The sequence below is a fragment of the Macrobrachium rosenbergii genome, chromosome 11 (genome assembly GCF_040412425.1).
Source record: "Macrobrachium rosenbergii isolate ZJJX-2024 chromosome 11, ASM4041242v1, whole genome shotgun sequence".
In the NCBI taxonomy this organism is placed as follows: Eukaryota; Metazoa; Arthropoda; class Malacostraca; order Decapoda; family Palaemonidae; genus Macrobrachium; species Macrobrachium rosenbergii.
Window position 1 is genome coordinate 31861196 of NC_089751.1, and position 21376 is coordinate 31882571.

A 21376-nucleotide genomic window follows, 5' to 3' on the forward strand; every position below is an offset into this window, starting at 1 on the left:
TGTGTAAAAGCTATGTATTATTTATCTAGGACAGCTTTCCTATAGCTCTTCACCATATCATTTCCCTGGTCAGCTGTAGTAAGTCTTTCAAGACTTGATGCTTTTTTGGTAATTGTAAAAGCTTTAATACTAGTCATTGTTGGATGAGGTAAAACCAGGTACAATGACTGGCATTTAGCAGGCATGTACTCAGTGGGACTGTACCATGCAAGTACCAGTTAGAGGAAATGCTTTTTTATTTCAGCATAGATAGGGAATTATGCTAGCAGGTACATGTGAAATGGCTATTATGACTGATAATGGTATACAGTAGTATATTCAATCACTTGAGTAATCCTCAACTTTCTTTTTGGGGCACCATGAGCCCATCATCATCTTGACAAGAATGGGACTTTAAAACAATTCATTTATAAAAAATGTGCCAAAATAGTAATATTTGGAAAGTAACTTGCATAAAAAAGGTTGCACTACTTATACAAATTCAAAAGATTAAATGCACAGAGTTGTTAATTATGGGTGTTTCCACACTACAGTAAAACATGTCACAAACACACATTGGTAACTTATCATTGCACAGACTAGTCATCACAGTCAGGTTGAATAGAATATTCCAGTGATGGCCAAAGGCTTGTCCTCCATGACTTGCTTTCAGCTTGAGTGTGATATGAACAAGGTAAGTTGTTGCTGTATGTTTATGACATTTCGCTATGGTGTGGATGTACCCTAATTTATCAAAATAAGCCATGGCAAACCTTTTCTATTAATCCAATTAAGTTTCTTTAGCATGGAAACCATATACTGTAAAAAAAAAAAAAAGTATTTTTAGATTGAAAGGTAGTGTCCAATATTAGTCAAAATTTGCTTGTAAGTTCACATTTTTAATGCAGCATATTAGAGAATACAATCCAATACATGTACAAAAAAAAATCCATTTTGATACTCACAGAAGTGACATAGACAAAATTTTTCACTTACGTAATTTTGGGATATGAAAATTCTCCTATTGGTTAGTGAATGTAGTAGCTTTAAAGGCAAGGAAAGTGGTGTACTGTACAGTATCTGAATGTAAGTGTTTTTTTACCAGTATTAGTTATAAAAGTTAATTTCAGTGTGTTTTGTTTACAAATAGTGATGAAAACATCTTCTTATCATTAATTCCAAATAAGAATGATTTTTCCCATTTTGTACATGTAGTGCAGTAGTATGTAAATTTTTAAAATAATTTTTATAATCAAAGTTTGATGATAATAAATTCAAGTATAATGAAGGTTTTGATCATTTGATGCTCAAGCCAGAAGTTTTGAAGGTCAAATGGGATTTCTTCTAAAGAAAGTTAGAGAGATTCAAAGTTTCATATACTCCTGAGACTTGTTTAGGAAAGAGTACTATAACTGCAGTCCTTTACCAAAAATTCCATTTAATTACATGCTTTTCATGTTATTTTTCGAGCTAAATAGATATCGTTATGAATATTTAGAACTCTTTATCTCTCCCTTGCTCTGAATAAGTGTAATATATTTTATTTCGGATATGTAAGGAAGAAATCATTGTACAGATGAGATGCTGCAGAAGTACACCCATGTTAATGAATGGTACATACTTCAGGAGTATTCTTACCAAGCTATTATCTTGATTTTTCTATGATTTTCGTTCTTGGGAAATTAGAACACTGGCCTGGGCATCATTTAACCATATTCTCAAGAAATAAGAAATCTAGATTAAATGTTTGATAGAAATTTATTTAGAGAATTTTCAGTAAAATAAAAAAAGTACATTAGATAGACAGTGTCTTACTGCCTTAGGCAAACACATAAACATGGTCACCAAAAACTAATGGAAACTTCAGAATGGCAACCAAGTTAGCCATCCAGCAGGAAAGGGCAAAAAAGAGAGCAGAGAGACAAAAGTTGAAACTTGAACGTCTGAAGCGAAAGGAGCAGAAAATGAGGCGTAAGTTACGGAAGTCCAAAGATAACCTCGCAGAATGCAGCCAAATGTTCTCCAAACTCAACTGCTACCAGCATGACAATGACCACTGGAAAACTCCACCTCTTTGGCATGGTAAGTGAAACTGTGCAGCATGTAATGTTTACATGTTCATGACTTATCAAGGGCTCTAATAAAACGTTCAAGTCTTCTTATAGTACTGTGTTTACTTTTGAAACCATTCAGATTTCTATATTCATTCAGAATCCTTTTTTTCATGTTTATGTAAGGGGTGCATTTGTTAAGAATTATTATTATTATTATTATTATTATTATTATTATTATTATTATTATTATTATTATTATTATTATTATTATTATTATTATTACTGTGTAGCTTAACCAGACCTATGTGTTAAAGGCATCAAATTATTTGATCTGATATTGGGTTTTGTTACAAATGGTTATCTCTTATCATTTGCATTTTGTATCTTACCAAGACAGTTCATGTTGCTGTCTAATGCTCGATTTTAAAGTTCATTACAGAACCATTGCAGTGAAATAATGTACTTTCCAATTTTTATAGACTTAAGTGAATATAAATTTGTCAGTTTTAGTTTCATAAAGAAAGTTAAGTTGTAAATTTTGTATTATGCATACCTTTCAAGTTTTGAAATGTTTTGTATAATTATAACTTCAGTAATTAGAGGCCTAAATTTTAAGCATGTCATGTGTCTCATATATCCTCAAATACAGTTAGTATTTAAAATAGTTTTTTCAGTATGCCTGTGAACATTCCATTAAACCCACAAAACCACACTGAACTTTTATGACAATAATAAATGTTCCTAAAGGGAATTAAGTCATGGATATCACAGTTTTAATGATAGAACTTTTTGTAAATACATGTATGCAACATTTTATTTTGTTTCAGATGGGAAATTCTGTTTCTGCATGAATGCTCCAAATAATACTTATTGGTGCTTAAGAACTATTAATGACACACACAACTTCCTGTACTGTGAATTCATTACAGGATTAGTCACTTATTATGACCTTAACATAGGTAAGTCACCCAATTGTAATTTTTTTTACCTAAACCAAGGTACAGTGTTGTATTTTTTCATGGCAGAGGTCAGTTTGAACTTATGAAAACTGCATTCAGCAGTTTGCTTCCTTTTATAGATTGTGATATTTTTATTTTAAAAAAATTATTCTGAGATAGATTTTTTATCAGATTACGTAAGTCATTAATAGAATAGTTTCAGCAGTTGGTAGAGTTTTGTGTTTATTATGACAAATACCGTCAACAGTTGCTGTTTTGTGCCTTCATGTGTAAGAAAAGTTTTACACATACAGTACTTTTATTCCGACTTATTAGAAATGAGTCTGGGTAACATTACAATCACAAATATTTTAGTTAGTGTACCTTGCTCTCCTACAGTCTTCAAGTTTCTTTCAGAATCTTAGGTAATACTTGGAAGCACAACTGTAACACAGAAATTAGCAACCAAAGCAAAGTAGTTCATCAGGTCAGATATCCTTGCAAGATGGTTTCTCCCTTGGTGAGATAGGATGCAGGGCCTTAGGTTGGTTGTCCTTCAGTGATTATTACTTTTGGATGTATTCCTTTACAAATGGATCACCAGAGCATCAGGTGAAATTTCTTTGCAAACTGGTGTCTCCCATCATCAGGTAGGCTGCAGTGCACTACAATAGTCTTACTTGAAGGAATGTTAGGAAGGTTGTAACCCTAGGTGCAATGGTCCAGAAGGGGCACAATACATAACAAACTATCCACAGAGGCATGTCCACAGAATGAAGAATCATCTGAAACTACTTGTTTTCTGAGGTGGAAGATTGGTGTGAATAGCCAAGCCTGCTGAAGGGAAAACAAAAAGAAATCTTCCTGAAAATAACAAAAACATGGGTACTGGACATACTCTAGTGACAGCACAAATATATTAGGCAAAACAACTACAAAATTAAAAACAGATAAGTAAAGCCCCTGAAGAAATAGCTCCAAGTGCTATAAAGAGTTGTGATGCTGAAGCAGCATTAAGATTCAATTAAGTCATATGTATGTCCAGTATAAAGAAGTAAAGATAAGAAAACATGGGAAAAATATAACAGGTAGTTGCCTGAACAGAACTAGGAAAATAATGATGGCACGGAATTGCAACAAAACAGGCAAACAAAATTACTCGCGGTAAGTACTTGAGTTGCCTGCGAAAGGGAACTCGGATAGAATACACGTAAGCATTTAGTGAAAGAAATAAGAACATGAGCTGGTGGTGAGGACACACTTAAAACCAGTGGCATGACAAAAAGTGCCACTCACAGAAATGGGCTGAGTTAAGACACACCAAAAAATACGGAGAAAGGCAGCATGTCAACAACGAAAGAATGAGGAGCATCAGTGACAAATAAAAAGAGCTGGCTGAGCATGTGTAACTGTTCTTTTTGAACTTTCCTTCTTCATGCAGCTGGATGCATTCCATACAGCTAAAGGCTACATTTTGATGAATGGGTTTGTGCAAAAAAATTACATATGCTAGTGGATACTAGGTCTGTTGTATTACATTTGTAGGAATTTTTAGCCTCCAAATGGCTGTGTTAATCATAGTTAATTTTACAAAGGAGGTTAAGTGGCAGTTCAGTCAGAAATACCATTGATAATAAATGAGAAACTGAGGATAGATATCTCTGTTAATATGGAATAAATTGATATATGTTTTCTCTCTTAAATAATAATGGTGGGAGCTGAGAAGACCCTTGGAAATTAATATTTTTTTCAATGCTATACACAAGATATTTTCTAATAAAAAATCTCTTATGAACATTATGGAATTTGTCATAGGAAAAAAGCTGTGTAACTGTATCTGACAAGAGGTGAAAGAGTTAAACTATTTTGCTCTAACTTTTACTACTTCTTTTTTTCCCAGATCCATATCAACTTAGAAATGTTGCATTTACGTTATCCAATAGTCGATTGGCAGAACTACACCACCGTCTAGAAAAGCTTCGTGTTTGTGTTGGTGCTGATCAGTGTGATGACTTACCAAATGCACAAGTAAGTGTGTATGTTTAGATTTTGTAAGGGGTTCAAATGTGGGACTGTAAGCATTTTAGTTTATTTGGATACAATATATTAGTTAGCCACTGGGTAGAAAGCGTGGAAACTGCACTTGTTCCTTAAAAACCAAATTCTCGCTTATTTTATATCATATAGTCATTTTGCAAGGGAAAATGGACATAACATTTGACTTTTAATTTGTGAAATTGTAACTAAATCACAAGAGTCTAGCATTGCTAAGAATACCATGATCACACTTGCTGAAACTGTTGCTCCAGCGAAGAGTGAAACTGGAATTTGAGTATCACTTTTTTGGTATTGTCAAGAGGCCTTCTCTGGGAAAGCAATGTACTCTCCAAAAGTGTTTCAAAAGGAGGAAGAAATTAAAAGGTGATCATAAAAATAACATTTATTCTTAAAACATACCACAGTATTGCTCACACATACATCTAGAATTACTACTAATGGCTGAAGCCCCAGCAGTCTTAAAGTTACAGAGGAAGCGTTTATGGCTGCCATACACATATCTATGCAACAGTGGTTTTCTTGAAAATTGAAATCATGAAAAAATGGAGCCAGGCTGTCTAAATGGAATGATCTTGGAATGCTTGATAATGCAAGATGAGAAATTCCTGAAATGCAAGTGCCTTCACTGGTTTCTGGAATGGTTAAAGGGTCTGTTATCCTAGACCAAAAAAATATGCCACCCTCCACTTTATTGTCAGTTGCAAGTAATGAGACCTGGAAGAGGAACTTTCTCTGGAGAAGCTTAAACAGTAGTCAGTCTTAGAAAATGATTTTCCAAGATCCCATAATATATAGCCCATATTGTCCTCATATGGGCTGTGTTATAGGATCTTGGAAAGGCATTTTCTAAGATTGGCAAACAGCTTCTCCAAAGAAAGTTCCTCTTTCAGGTCTCATTACTTGCAACTGGCAATAAATTGGAGGGTGGCATATTTTTGTCTAGGATAACAGACCCTTTAACCATTCCAGAAACCAGTGAAGTTACTTGCATTTCAGGAATTCCTCTCAAGCATTCCAAGATCATTTTCTTTAGAAAGACAGCCTGACTGTCTTGTGAATTTGGAAGCTTGGTCAAATTATGACAAATTTTTCATAACTAACAAACCTGCAGTCTTAATATAGGGGTGACAGACCCCCATACCACTTGTAGCATGTGTAGGCCTAAAAATTGTAGCAAAGGTAATCCTTGTTCCAAGTGTTGTAATTTTGGTAAGAAGAGATGTAAGGAAATTGGTAGCACCAGCTTCATTTGGTTTCTTGTCCCCAATGGCAGCAGACACATCAATTCCTTGTTCTATATCTTCCTTCCCAAATCTCTCGTTGCTTTGTCCTCTCTGGAAGATTTTTTACTCCCTCTTCTATTACTTCGTTTTTAGACATTTCAAGAGGAAGTTTGGGATCTGGTAATTGATGTTGCTGTCCTTGTGAGGGAGGAGGCAGCTCCCCGCTTGCAGTCTTTTCAGGTTTGTATGCACAGAAACTCTAAATGTTGGGCATCTTTAGGCCTACCAGGGTTGCCAACCTTTGGCAGCCTATTGTCCCACTGCATGTCTTCCCTCATCCTAGTGTCGACTGCCACGACAGTTTCCAGAGCTACAGTTTCTGTGATGTCATATCACCTGTCATCGGCTCTTCCCACACCGTGCTCCATGCCATCACCATCCGTATCATGTCCACCAACTTCCATCCCTGGGCCTTTACATCAACTCCTTCCGACATTCATTCAGACTATCAGACAGAGTTGAAGGTGTTCTTTTGTATGGTAGTACTGAGCTGCTGAAATTGAAGAGACGTCAACACTGTAGATCTTGCACTTCCTGATCATCTACGCCGTGGTGTTTCTGGTTTACCTGAAATCCACTGTAGGTAGTTTATCATAAGACCTCACTAGTAGTTCATCAGATGGTCTGAGGATGTTCTCACTGAACTGGGTTGGGGAACATCCATAATACAGTACATTCAATTTTTTCTTCACTTAATGATATTGGAAAGTTATGAGCATCAGCTTCTGAAGTTCTTTTGGATAAAACTTGTTCATCAGATGGTCAGAGGACGTTCTCACTAAACTGGGATGGAACATTCATAACCCACCCAGTTTTTTCTTTTCTGAGTCCACACTTGAGGATATTGGCAAGTTATGAGGATCTGCTTCTGAAGGGTTACGAATTTCTTTTGGATAAACTCAAGTCCTCTTTAAAAGCACTGCAAACCTGGCTAACTGTAATTTCATAGGGCTGCCAATTAGAGAAGTTACCAGTGACTTGTTCAAGTTTATGTTCATCTCTACTGCCCAAGTATCCTGAAAAATAAACAGCAATTTGTATTCTCTTGAATGACAAAGATGACCAAACAGGAATTTGATAATTTTTATAGATCATGAAATTGCTCTTATGGAAAATATTCAATAACTGATTTGAGCATTTAAAAAAAAGGGCGTCATGAAATTATCTGACTTCCAGACGAGACTATATTCCATAGAATCAGTTAAAGTAAACAATTTTCTATAAATATATAGGGAACTTCATTAATATCCTTATCCTTTACTGAAACATTTGGCTACCATATAGGAAGCTGTAGTAGATAGTTTTGTTGCTATCAAGCATTCCAAGATAATTTTCTTTAGAAAGACAGCCTGGCTGTCTTGTGAATTTGGAAGCTTGGTCAAATTATGACAAATTTTTCATAACTAACAAACCTGCAATCTTAATATAGGGGTAACAGACCCCCCATACCACTTGTAGCATGTGCAGGCCTAATGATTGTAGCATAGGTAATCCCTGTTCCAAGTGTTGTAGTTAGTCTCCTGAGCAATGGAAGAATTTTGGTAAGAAGAGATATAAGGAAATTGGCAGCACCGGCTTTATTTGGTTTCTTGCCCCCAATGGCAGCAGACGCATCAATTTCCTTCCCAAATCTCTCGTTGCTTTGTCTTCTCTGGAAGATTTTTTACTCCCTCTTCTATTACTTTGTTTTTAGACATTTCAAGAGGAGGTTTGGGGATCTGGTAATTGATGCTGCTGTCCCTGCTTTTTTTTTGGGGGCGTTTAGCTTCCCCCCCACCCCGTGAGGGAGGAGGCAGCTCCCCCTTGCAGTCTTTTCAGGTTTGGATGCACAGAAACTCTCAGTGTTGGGCATCTTTAGGCCTACCAGGGTTACCAACCTTTGGCAGCCTATTGTCCCACTGCATGTCTTCCTGCATCCCAGTGTCGACTGCCACAACAGTTTCCAGAGCTACAGTTTCTACGATGTCATATCATCTGTCATCAGCTCTTCCCACACCGTGCTCCATGCCATCACCATCCATATCATGTCCACCAACTTCCATCCCTGGGCCTTTACGTCAACTCCCTCCGACACTCTCGTGCAGACTATCAGACAGAGTTGAAGGTGTTCTTTTTATGATAGTACTGAGCTGCTGAAATTGAAGAGACGTCGACACTGTAGATCTTGCACTTTCTGATCATCTACGCCGTGGTGTTTCTAGTTTATCTGAAATCCACTGAAAGTAGTTCATCATAAGACCTCACTAGTAGTTCATCAGATGGTCTGAGGATGTTCTCACTGAACTGGGTTGGGGAACATCCATAATACAGTACATTCAGTTTTTTCTTCACTTCATGATGTTGAAAAGTTATGAGCATCAGCTTCTGAAGTTCTTTTGGATAAAACTTGTTCATCAGATGGTCAGAGGACGTTCTCACTAAACTGGGATGGAACATTCATAACCCACCCAGTTTTTTCTTTTCTGAGTCCACACTTGAGGATATTGGGAAGTTATGAGGATCTGCTTCTGAAGGGTTATGAATTTCTTTTGGATAAACTCAAGTCCTCTTTAAAAGCACTGCATACCTGGCTAACTGTAATTTCATAGGGCTGCCAATTAGAGAAGTTACCAGTGACCTGTTCAAGTTTATGTTCGTCTCTACTGCCCAAGTATCCTGAAAAATAAAGACAGCAATTTGTTATTCTCTTGAATGACAAAGGTGACCAAACAGGAATTTGATAATTTTTATAGATCATGAAATTGCTCTTATGGAAAATATTCGATAACTGATTCGAGCATTTAAAAAAAGGGTGTCATGAAATTATCTGACTTCCAGACGAGACTATATTCCATAGAACCAGATCCAAAGTAAATAATTTTCTATAAATATATAGGGAACTTCATTAATATCCTTATCCTTCACTGAAACATTTGGCTACCATATAGGAAGCTGTAGTAGATAGTTTTGTTGCTATCAAGGAAGACTCATGGCTTGGGCTCAGGTAGATTATTGTAGCATGAAAACAAAATTGTATTTTCCATACAGTATATTTCTAATAATACTGCAAGTTTTCATGAGGCAAACAATATAAAAAGGTATAATATAGTAATATAGAAACCAAAAAAGACAATTCTGCCTCATCATAACTCATGAAACTCCTCTATCTATGGATTTAGTACACCTATTCCTTCAATCTTAATTGCTACTAGCTTTTATTTCACCGAGTTTCAAGGTCAAAAACCTTTTCGTAGAGTCATACTTGCAATGCCTTTCATATGAATCATTTCTACTGAATTTGATATTTGGTATAGGATTATTAAAACATCATATACATCTGGTAAGGAGATAAATCAGGTATCAGATAATTTCCCCAAGCTGTAGTGAATTTAATAACTTCAACTAAACAAAACATTTCTTCAACTCAGAAGGCAGTTTGGGTCTAGCTATTACAAGTAACAGTTCAGGACTAAACTCTATTGTGCCCCCACTCCCTCTTGTCGTAGGAAAGAGGATGAAGGGACACTTCTCTATCCTAGACAGAGAACAAATACCTGAAGTGTACTCACCTGTAATTAGTCCAACTCCAGCACTTTACATTGGCCTGGATGCTGCTCCAAGTAGAGTAAGGGTATAAGGGAACCAAGTCATTCCTTTCACAACTTTCAGATTTACACCGGACCTTAGATATATCGGATGAGGTACTAAATCTATCCAATTCTGGAGCTTGGATGACTATACTTGTTAGGCAGCTACTTCAGGTCCAAAAGAGAAGGTGGTCTGATAATGCCAAACACTTGCCTGAATAACTAAAAACTTCTTCTGAAAACAACAGACACTCATATCCCTAACTTCATGAGCTGTCACTGTGGATGGGAGTTCAACTTTGGAGGTAGTGGTAGCATAGTGAGGAGCCACCAGTCATCTGAAGACCAAGAGTGACAACACTTGGTTTATCAATCTGCAGAGAACTTTGAAAGGTGGAAATGCATGTATGTCTAAGTTGTCCCACGAGTGTTGGAAAGTATCTATCACTACCCAGGGATCTAGAACTGAGGCATGAAAGACAGCAAGCTTCCTGTTCAACCTTGATGCTAATAAGTCAAGCAGGGGAGACTCCCATAGCTTGAACAACTCTGATACCTGAGGATATAGAACCACTCCATCTGAAGTATGTGACCCTGGGCTGCAATAATATACCGCCTGCCTAGAATGTACCTTACAGAAAATGGCATGAGACGCTGACAACTCGTGCACCTGCACTGCCAGCTTACAAAGGGTTGGAGATCCATGCCCTTTCCTGTTTGTTGACATATGCCACGCTGGTTGTTTTTGCTGATCAATACAACCAAGTGACCTGACAACTGCTCCTGACATGCCTGTATTTCTAGGACAATGCACAGCCAAGGTGCATCCTTCAGCCACACACCTGAAACAAACATTAGCTCAGGAGGTACGGGTCCATCTGGACCTAGAAATTCCTGTGGGCAGGAGCTGCTCCTTCTTTAGCCAAAGATGATGATACACCAGAACTCTGTTCCCTGGGTCATTGCCAGTCCTGTGAATTAGATGAGACTCGCTAGGGAGATGGCATTGGACCCAGCCAAAAATGGTTAAGTATATCTTAGTTTAACCAGACCACTGAGCTGGTTAACAGCTCTTCAAGGGCTGGCCCGAAAGACTAGATTTATTTTACTTGGCTAAGAACCAACTGGTTACATAGCAACGGGACCTACAGCTTTATTGTTTAATCTGAACCACATTATGATGAGAAATGAATTTCTATCACCAGAAATAAATTCCTCTAATTCTTCATTGGCTGGTCGGGGAGTCAAACGTTGGGCCACCAGCGTGTTAGCCAAGAGCTCTACCCACCCCTCCGATGAAGAACCTGGACCCAGCCAAGACACTGCCAGAACCATATTCTGACTTTGACCAGGCCTCCTCTCTGCTCCAATACCCAGTGAACAATCTCTTGCACTGCTCCTCCTGCCCCCTTCCAAGTGAACAGCAGACCATGGAAATGAGAGGTGGTAGAAGCAACTGCGAACCTCTCCCTGGGAAAGGATTGCTGCATGCGAGCATGTTCTGGAAAATAAAAAAACACTGCAAGCTTTTTTTGAGCTCCCAAAGAAGACTGCTGTTAGTATGGAAGTGGTCTGAGCCGAGCAAGCAGGGTACACATACCCCATCGCTGTGCAACACCACGAGTTCGCAGCAAGAGAGGATAGCCAGCACACCTGCCCTCCCACAATCATGTGACCACACCTGATCAGGGTGAGCAAAATGCATGGCTTCATCTTGGTGTGAACCCAAGCACTCATGGTGAGACAAGGCAGACTGGTCACCTTGTGACCAAGCACCTTCACTACCCCCTAGACTTCCCCTTCCTCTGCTTCTGACAGGGCAGAACAGATTCTAGGGATGGTTGAAGCCAGAACCTAAAATAACATTGTAATACCAGGAACTGGAAGGTCTGCTACTGGAAGAACCACCACTACCGGAAGATCCCCGTCCTTAGCGGTGACAGAAGAAGACGTATCCTAGGCCGTACTGAAATGCTTGGGTGTCAGAGCCGCCTTCTCCTCTACCAGGTTGTCAAAGAAAGCATCAAATGAAAGGTTCCCCAGATATTAAGAAAAGGCCATATCTGCCTGAGATACTGCAGCAATGACGCACATACGTGCAAACCAGGAGCATCAGTGTCAAAGTCAATCTTACGGGGCAACACAACTGCTAAGCAAGTCCTCCCCCCTACCCTGTAAGCAGCACATGTAGTATGAGGATCCATTGCTATGGCTGAGATGAATCACCCCACATGGGTGACCACATCCCTCATGTGACATAACTTGTTTTTATCTAATAAAAAACATTTATCGATGAATGAAGAACATTTATCAATAAATAAAAAACAAGCCAAAAACACGCCAATACAAGAACAAACACACCAAAGAATGAAAAAAATTAGGAATATTCATGCACTCCAAGCCCAGCAACCATTCAGCAACAAGAAGTGCAGCAGAATTTCCCTCTCTCAGTGCAGCCAAAAGAAAAGTGAAGGTGACAACTGGTGAGTGAAGGATACTTGCTCATTCACCCCTATTCTCTACCTATTAACTACCTAGTTACCAGTTTTCATCTTCCACTGAAAGATACCCCTATATAAAAGGTAGTGGTTTGTATTTCATAAGAACAAACAAAATAGTATCAGTATGTCAGCTAAGTAGCACATGTAATCATGACAACTGTATTATTACGAAATAATTAAAGCAATAAACTAATTGAATATTCACAAAACATGACAAAAATCTTCCAAGCAGCAGTAACAGTACTAATGTTTTATCCATCCATGTAAATGAAAATCGAACATTCACAAAATATTACAAAAATCTTTTAAAAGTGACTGTCATTAGTGTTTGGCCTGTGCAATGACAAACAACAAATACTGCCTTTTAATGGGCCCTGAACACTTACAGATATTTCAGTTCTTGTGGTGTTTGTAGTCAGAAGGCATATGTAAATCCCAGTTCCTTAACACTTAATTTTCTCTTGCTTCATAGTCATAACTGTAACAATCTGTGCATTTTGGTCCTCAATGTTCACGTATCTTCATTTCAGAGTACAGGGACTGAAAGACAAGAAAAGGTTCCAGTGCAAGATATAATAAATAACCATGCAGTCTTGAATAATGTGGTGCTGCCAGTTAGACGCTTAACAAAGGCAGAGCGAATGCAGGAGAGGGAAGAACGTCGCAGGTTAAGAAAATTATCTAAGAAATACAGAAGTTAGTATTTTAATTTCTATAATGTTGTGGATATTGTTCCTACTTAAGCAAAACATAAATAAAGAAACAAGGTACTGAATCACTTAGTTCCCAATAATTTTTATTAATATTAACACATTTAAAATTAATTTCAGAGAATCAGTTGTATGGATCCAAAAGCAGACAAGTACTTGATGCTGTAGGCTCAGGTGAACACAAAGTGAGACTTCCCAGGAAAAGCCGCATGGATAAGGAGAGAAGACGTGAAAGGCAGAAGGAACGTAGGGACCGTAGAAGAAAGAAGAAATCAAGAAGGAATAGAAAATTAAGACAAGATTAGCATTTGGTACATTCATTCAGTAACAATAACTTTTTCAAATGACTTCAGATCTTACTAGACTACTTTATAATGGAATCATCACCTTCTCCTCTAAAGCAGCAGAGTAACCAACTTACATGTGTATGGCTTTAATGTGTATTGGTGTAAAAAAAAAAAGTACAGTAATTACATTTAAGATCATTTCTCATTGCATTCACGAAATACATCCAAATTAACTGTGTATTCATTGCTTAAATTTCATATCCATCAGACTTGTTAATGTTATTGATGGTTTACATAAACAATGTAGTTTGACTGTATCATACTCATTATACATGTTCATAGATTACATAGATGCTATTAGATTTAGAAATGTCTGTGAATAGAATAAATGTATTTATTAATGTGTCCTATTCTAATTCCGGAAAACTTATTATCTGATCATGTGGCGTCACAAGAGGAGCATACCCACATTACCCACCTGTGCTTTCAAGCTAATCCCACGAGTACTGCACGCTGGTCATAGATTTAAATGCTCATTTTTGGTTTTGATTTTTAAATTATTTTGGTAAATTTACAGCAGGTAGGCACCTCTCATATTTTTATAACATTAAAATAGAAATAAACTTTTAACATATCATTTACATTAGATGCTTGTACTTATTTCTGCAACTTCATGCCAAATTTACAGTAAGTGTACTAACTTCGTATTGTGCTTGTATCTATTTTTTTATTATTTTTGACATTACTTGTAACAATTTCAGTTGAATATTCCTCTGAACTAGAGTCATTATTGTCTTGATTGTTTTAAGACTTTGCCATTTCAACTCTTGAGTAATCAAGGTTTGGAAAGTTTATTACTAATCTTCTCCTTGGTTAATGCTGTTACCAGTCCATATGTGGTTGTTTAATTGTACATTAAATACATATTCCTTGTAACGACTACTGTGCTTTACAGATTACACTAGAGTCTTATTATTTGAGGCTTAATTAAGAATTGATATCAATGTAGCTGTACTTGACAGTGTTTCCTTGAATACTACTTAGCATGGTACCAGAACATTTTGTATGATTACAGTCACTTCCCCAAATAGCATCATAAACTTTATAGATGATCATTTTGTTTAAAAAATGGTCATGGTTCAAATTTTAATATGGACTGTAAGAAATATTTCTTAATGTAATTGGACAATTGTTCTCGACACTGTAAATATACAAGAAATACTAATGTATTTTCATTTCTCCTTAGCAGTGTATTGGAAAAATAATATTAATCCTTAGATGCAAAGCATTTTAAAACCGATTTCTATCATCCAGACTATTTTAAATTCAAATTATTAACCAGACCACTTAAAAAATTTGGCCTCTTACAAGGCTGAAGCTGTTTGTATGTGAATAAAATAAAACCATAATAAATTTTAGTAGTTAAGGAGACCTTATGAGAAGATAAGCCCCAGTGTTTTTGAATTTCATAGTTTTGCCATATACAAGTATCAAATGGTATATAAGATGACTATCTATACTGCCAGCCAAGCTCCTATTTTCTGTAATATAATTCATAGTAGCTTTAACCCTTTTTGTCAGAGATATTAATGTTAATAGCATCCTTAGTTAACCGTCTCACAGTAAGATGCTTTAATAAGAATCACATAAAGATGCTTTAATAAGAATCACATAAGTAATTTCCCTTATACAACTGATATTTTGAAGCATATTTATCCCTTACCTTCAAAAGAAAATACAGTATTATACTATACAGCACTACAGTATTTTTTATAGTTGCACTACTCCATGAAAATCAACCTTTTAAGGTGAAAATATCATTCAATTAAACAACTATCATTTTAGGCTGCCATACACTTCAGTCTTGATTTCAGCCAGGATAGATGTAATGCCTTAATTGATATGCATGTTTTATTCAAAAGTTTCTTTTAATATACTGTACAGGTAGTTCTCTGCCATAATAATGTATTATTTAGATATCAATGATAAATGTCCCCATGGATAACCATGACAATATAGCTGTAATGATAATCAGCTTTATACAGAAGCCACAAAACTACAAAAAATATTATACCTGTGCCAGTATATTTTTATGAGAATTTTAAGGTTATGGTTTTTGTATGGCAAACTGGACAACCCCTTCTTTGGAGTGTTTATTGGAACCTTCAAAGGTTCCTGAGGATTGGGACAAAATCTCAAAGAATTTGTCTGGCTGGGGGAAAGGTACAAAAGATCATGGGGAATAATTCCTGTATAAATTTGGATTAGGTCCAGATATTACTATATTATGGTTACTAAACAATTCAACCAGGACCCTGAATAACATCATTAATTCTCAGAGCTGGCACAAGGCTTTGTGTGTTATGTATCAAACATCTGAGTCAAATAAGCATGACCAATTTTAAGATGGAATAATAAGATGATGGGTTTAAGAACAGTAGGGCATGTTTGATCTAGTAATCAAATTGAAATTTTGGCTGCTTTATCAGCCTCCTCTTTTCCTTAAATGCCAACATGTTCAGAGAGCCCTCAAACTGTACTTCAAAATTTAAATCAGCTTCTTATAATTTGTGGAACAGAAACTTGATCTGTTGGGCCTAAGGAATTTTAGGACAATAATTCTCAAGGGTTTCTAAAGCACTTCCTATTACTGAGAATTGAAAATGTCTGTTGTGACACATTTTTAATAATTTCATTGCTAACCATATTGCACAACGTTCTGCTATAAAAATCAGGACATTATTCTGTTAAGTGAACTGGCTTGTCCTATTTCATGATACTGCAGCAAATCCTACACCATATGAAGATTTGGAGCTGTAAGTATAAATTTCACAATATTAGCCAGTTATTATAGGTTATGGGTTTTACAGATGTTAAAGTCACTTACCTGAATGTGCATCTTTGTTTTGGCCATAGTACAGATGTAGCTTTGGTTGCTTGATTAGCATCTTCAATTCCCTTATTGGATACACAAGCAGGGATTCAGCGTGTGTCTGCATTTAAATTGTCTTCATATAATCTGTGAAATTAAAATTAAAATTTGTCAATAATGTTTGTCATGGGCTTCTAGAGTATGTCTTTAATACAGTACAGTATACTCTTTAATACAGTAATAATGTTACAAAGAAATTTTGGGCGACTTTTTTTAAAATCCAATAATCTGAAGTACAGTACAGTAATCATTACATTATCCAGATTAAGAGGGCCAAGGTCCTGTGAAACTCTACGGGTGTAAAACAGCACCTTCATACCCTCACTCCCCTTAGCTTATCAATACCATGTAACTACAAACACTCAGTATACTTATAAACCACCACCATCACACTTTAAACTGAAAACTTGATGCAAAAGGCAATTAGCTAGCTTATTTTACCATATTTGTAACAAAATGCACTGTAATACACTTTGTAAACAAAAAATATAAAGGCAAACCATGTTTTTTCTCTCATACGCAACAAACAATACAGTACACCTACTGTATTGTGTGTACTGTATGTAGTACACTTACATACCGTACACTACCAAATACAGTAACAAAGACACTATACCACTTTCTTTCTACTATTTTGCCTAAACCAATTTAACACTGCAGTACAGTAAAACTATTCAAAATACATTTTACACAAAAAAAAGCAGACCATATTTATAACAACATACTGTATAGAGACTCTGGTACTTTGCAAAAACAGAAAAAGCACACCCCTTTTTCCCTCTTGTACACATATGATACAGTAGGTGTACTACATAAAGTACACTACCAAATGCGTACTGTAACACAGGTATCATCATCTTTTTACTATTTTGCCCAAACCTGTTAAACATTACAATACACTTTAAAATACACTGTACACAACAAAAAATTCAAACCATATTTTTTCTTGTACATTACACAATGTGGTAGGTGTGCTACGTACAGTACACTGCCGAATACAGTAGCAAGGGCATCACTTTTTCCTATTTTGCCTAAACCAATGAAACAATACAGAGTACACAAAAGAGAAGGCAAACCTACAAACATCCATTCTTTACATATAGAAAATAATACATGTAAAACTAAAACCAAACCTTTTCTCTGTCACTTAACTGTGCATGCTGCCCTTAGTGCTTACAATGGCTTTACTTTTAAAAACCTAAGAAGAGGTTTACTAGTCATCCAGCTCCTCCCCATCCACTGTGTCACTGAGACTGGCATCTGCTTCCTGTGCCTACTGTGACTCCCAGGAGACCCGAAGTGGTGAACCAGCCGGACGAGGCATACAGGTGCCTACAGGGTCGTCATCAAAGTGGGATAGAGACACACAACATTCTTGGCTGAAGTTTGGGATCTGAAGCAGCTGTCGTGGATATTCTAACAAAAAGAAATTACATTTTTATGATAAAATAAAGTTTTATATATACTTACCAAGCAATTACATAACTATTAGTTTCTATTAACCGGCAGCTAGAATTTTGAAATTTGCAGTAGCGCTACTTTTGTTTTGGCTAGGCAAGTGACCCCACCCACTTTCAGGGTCAGAGAGGAACTAACTTAGCAAACAAGCTCAATATGTTTATGCCTTCAAACCACGCAAGGGGAGGAGGAAGGGCTTTGATCATGTAATTACTTGGTAAGTATATATAAAACTTTATTTTATTATAAAAATGTCATTTTTATATAAGCTACTTACCAAGTAATTACATAGCTGAACCCCCATTTATAGGAGGTGGGATGCATGGGTTATCTATCCGAATACATTAAAATTAGTAACAAAGAAATAGAATATTGCTAGCATTAGTTAAAATGCTTGCTGGTCCCTTACCTGTTGAGAGAGCTGCTACAGGAAAGTACTGCCTCTGGATGGCGCTCATCTCAATGTATAGTGGTGTGGTGGTATAGCCAGGAGTGGCCTGCTACATAGCGGGATTCCTTTGTTGCAAGGGAGTGTCCGATTGCATGCAAAGGATAATCAGTTCGCCCCTGCCCTAGGCACAGTACCAGAAAAAAACAACCAGAGAATAAATAAAACAAAACACAATCGCCTATAGCCAAACATTACAGCATACCATTACCCAACCATTGTGAATAAAAACTGGTGAGCACTCCAAATACCAAGTACCCCCGGCTCCCCTACGACTCGATACCATGAATCAAGGCGAAAAAAATAGGAAGGATGAAGGAAGCTTCCTACACTACTCCTCCCAACACCATACCAGCAATCAATATAGGACCCAAGGTACTGCAATTTTCATAGACAGTTTCAATGTCACGCAAATAATGGGTTGCAAAAACCGATTTGCATTTCCAAAACGTTGTTTGAATGATAGAGGCAATAGACTCACTGATTCTCTTGGCAGTCGCTAATGCTACTAGGAACAGAGTTTTCCTAGTAAGGTCCCTTAAGCAGAGAGATTGCAGAGGTTCAAAGCATGGTTGCAACAGCCACTTCAGTACCACCACCACCACGTCTAAATTCCAGGTTACTAGCCTATTTTCTTTTTTGCTTGATCATATCAAATGACTTGATAAGATCAGAAAGGTCCTTATTAGAGGAGAGATCTAAACTCTATGTCTAAAAACAGAGCTCAACATTGCTTTGTATCCTTTAATGGTTGAGATGGAAAGGTTCCTGGTAAACTTCAAATATTTAAGGAAATCACCAATTTCCAGCTACAGACGTCTTAGAAGGCGAGATGTTGTTTCTCCTGCACCAGTCATGGAAGACTGTCCACTTAGCTTGGTAAACTTTGCTCGAGGAAAGTCAACTACAAGCAATAGCGTCCGCAACTGCGTTTGAAAACCCTTTCGCTCGCACCAATCTGAAGACAGTCTGAATGTAGTCAGAGCCAGAGTGGACAGTCCTTGATGGAACCTTCTGAAATGTGGTTGTCTTAGTAGACTGGGTTTTTGAGGTAATAGTCTTGGAAAATCTACAGGTAGCTCCAGCAAATCTGGGAACCATTCTTGGGCTGGCCAGAATGGGGCTACTAACGTCATCTTTACATTCCGATGATTTCGGAACTTGTTTAACACTTCTCTCACCATCATGTTCGACCAATCCAAAAGCATTGTGTCTGTCGTCCAAGCTTGTGGATCTGGTGCTGGCGAACACTACAGGGGGAGACGATTTTTTGCGGTCATAAACAGATCTAGAATCGGTCTTCCCCACAGCTTCCATAACTCAGGGCAAACTAGAGGGTCTAGAGTCCACTCTGTGGGGAGAACTTGTCTTCGATGGCTGAGTTTGTCTGCTAAAACTTTGCACTTCCCTTGAATGAATCTGGTTAGGATCTGGGTTCGATTCTGATCCGCCCAAATGAGAAGGGCCCTTGCTGCTTGGCAAAGGGAGAAAGAATGAGTTCCCCCTTATTTTCTTATACAAGATAGAGCCGTGGTGTTGTCCGAATGGACGGACACGGCCTTCCCGGACACCTCCGATGCAAACACTTGCAATCCCTAGTGAACTGCCGTCAATTCCTTCACGCTGATGTGGCACTACATCTGTTCCGAAGTCCACAGGCCTGAAACTTCTTTGTCTCCCAGGAGGGCTCCCCAACTGAAGAGCGAGAAATTTGTTTATTTTCTGAAGGCAGGAGTTTATCTTTTGGGGGGAGGGAAAAACCCAAAAACTCCAAGAGTTTATCCTCATCCTGAGAAGGAGTCACTCGAGATTTTTGGAAATTCAACAAGAGGCCCAAATCCTGGGTGAGAAGGGTCTTGTGAAGGTCCTCCGCACATTTTTCCTTCGACTGGGAGCGAATAAGCCAATCGTCGAGATACACCAAAACGTTGACTCCCATCAGATGTAACCATTTTGCCATTGGGGCAAGAACAAGCGTGAATACCTGTGGGGCTGTCGACAAACCGAAGCAAAGGGGCCCTGAACTGGTACACTTTTCGCTGGAACACAAACCTTAAAAACTTCCTCGACACCCGCTGAATTGGGACATGGAGGTAGGCGTCTTTCATGTCTATCGAGATCATCCAATCCTCCAGACGAATAGATGCAAGGACGGACTGGGACATCATCTTGAATTTGGTTTTCAGGACATACAAGTTCAGGGCGCTTACATCCAGAACTGGCCTCCAGCCCCCCGATGCTTTGGGGAATACAAACAGTCGACTGTAGAACACTGGAGATGAGGTGTCCTCGACAGCTCGACTGCTTCTTTTACAAGGAGAGCTGTCACTTCTTGGGAGAGGGCTGAAGACTTCTCGGAGTTTGCCAAGTAGGTCGTCAATAAAACAGGCTTGTTGCTTAAGGGGGGTTTTCCAGAAACGGGATCAAGCAGCCTTCTCTTAGAACCTGGACAATCCAACTCTCCGCTCCTCTTGCTTCACAACCCTCCCAAAAATGTAGGAGCCCTGCCCCCACAGAGGTGCAGAGGACTAGATCCTCACTTACATGCAAATGGTTTGTAGGAAGACTTCTTGACAGATCTGGGGGTGAAACGAGCATTTCTGCAAGGTCTGGGGAAGCGTCTTTGTCTGCCTCTACCCTGAAAGAGGCTGCGGTTGAACAGGAGAAACTGTCCTGGGGGGAAAAGCCGGAGACTCTCTAGGCCGTCTCGTTGATTGTGTGAGGAGGTCCTGCGTAGACTTCTGTTGTAGATCAGTTGCAATCTGTAGCACAGTCAATTGAGGGAAAAGGCGCTTCTTGTCCAGAGGCGAGAAAAGGAGTGCGAACTTCTGGGAGGGAGAAACTCCTTTTGTGGGGGGTATGAACACCAAAGCTCCCTTTTCTTGAGGATACTCATTACAAAAAGGGAGGATAATTCAAAAGACCCGTCTCTAATACCCTTATCCAGGCAAGAGATGACTCCCAAAAAATCCTAAGAGAAGTCTTCAGGGATATGAGGGTACTCCTTCACTTTACGAGCAAGAGCTCCTACTGCCCAGTCGGGAAAGCTGAGCACTTCCAAGACTGAACACATGCTTGATAAGATGGTCCAATTCCGAGGACGAGAACAAAATCTTGGCTGCATTGAACGCCGACCGTCTGGGGGAGTCAACTAAACCGGAG

At 38.1% G+C, this 21376-nt stretch overlaps 1 protein-coding gene and 1 long non-coding RNA gene across 10 annotated transcripts in view; one reads left to right on the forward strand and one right to left on the reverse strand.

Annotated features, from left to right (window-relative positions):
* The window catches only part of Sulf1 (Extracellular sulfatase Sulf1), a 468168-nt gene extending 453567 nt beyond the window's left edge, over positions 1-14601 (forward strand). For all 9 annotated transcript variants that reach the window (XM_067111459.1, XM_067111465.1, XM_067111463.1 and 6 more), the window contains 5 exons: positions 1847-2061; positions 2861-2992; positions 4872-4999; positions 12910-13075; positions 13210-14601. In XM_067111459.1, the coding sequence (XP_066967560.1) occupies positions 1847-2061; positions 2861-2992; positions 4872-4999; positions 12910-13075; positions 13210-13394 (826 nt within the window). In that variant the 3' untranslated portion in view covers positions 13395-14601. The remainder of the gene's footprint in view (positions 1-1846; positions 2062-2860; positions 2993-4871; positions 5000-12909; positions 13076-13209) is intronic.
* LOC136843283 (uncharacterized) lies at positions 12802-16396 on the reverse strand. Its single transcript, XR_010854510.1, has 2 exons — positions 16264-16396; positions 12802-12919 (listed from the first exon to the last, which is right to left on the reverse strand). It is a non-coding gene; the product is annotated as an uncharacterized lncRNA (long non-coding RNA).
* Positions 16397-21376: the final 4980 nt, after the last annotated feature.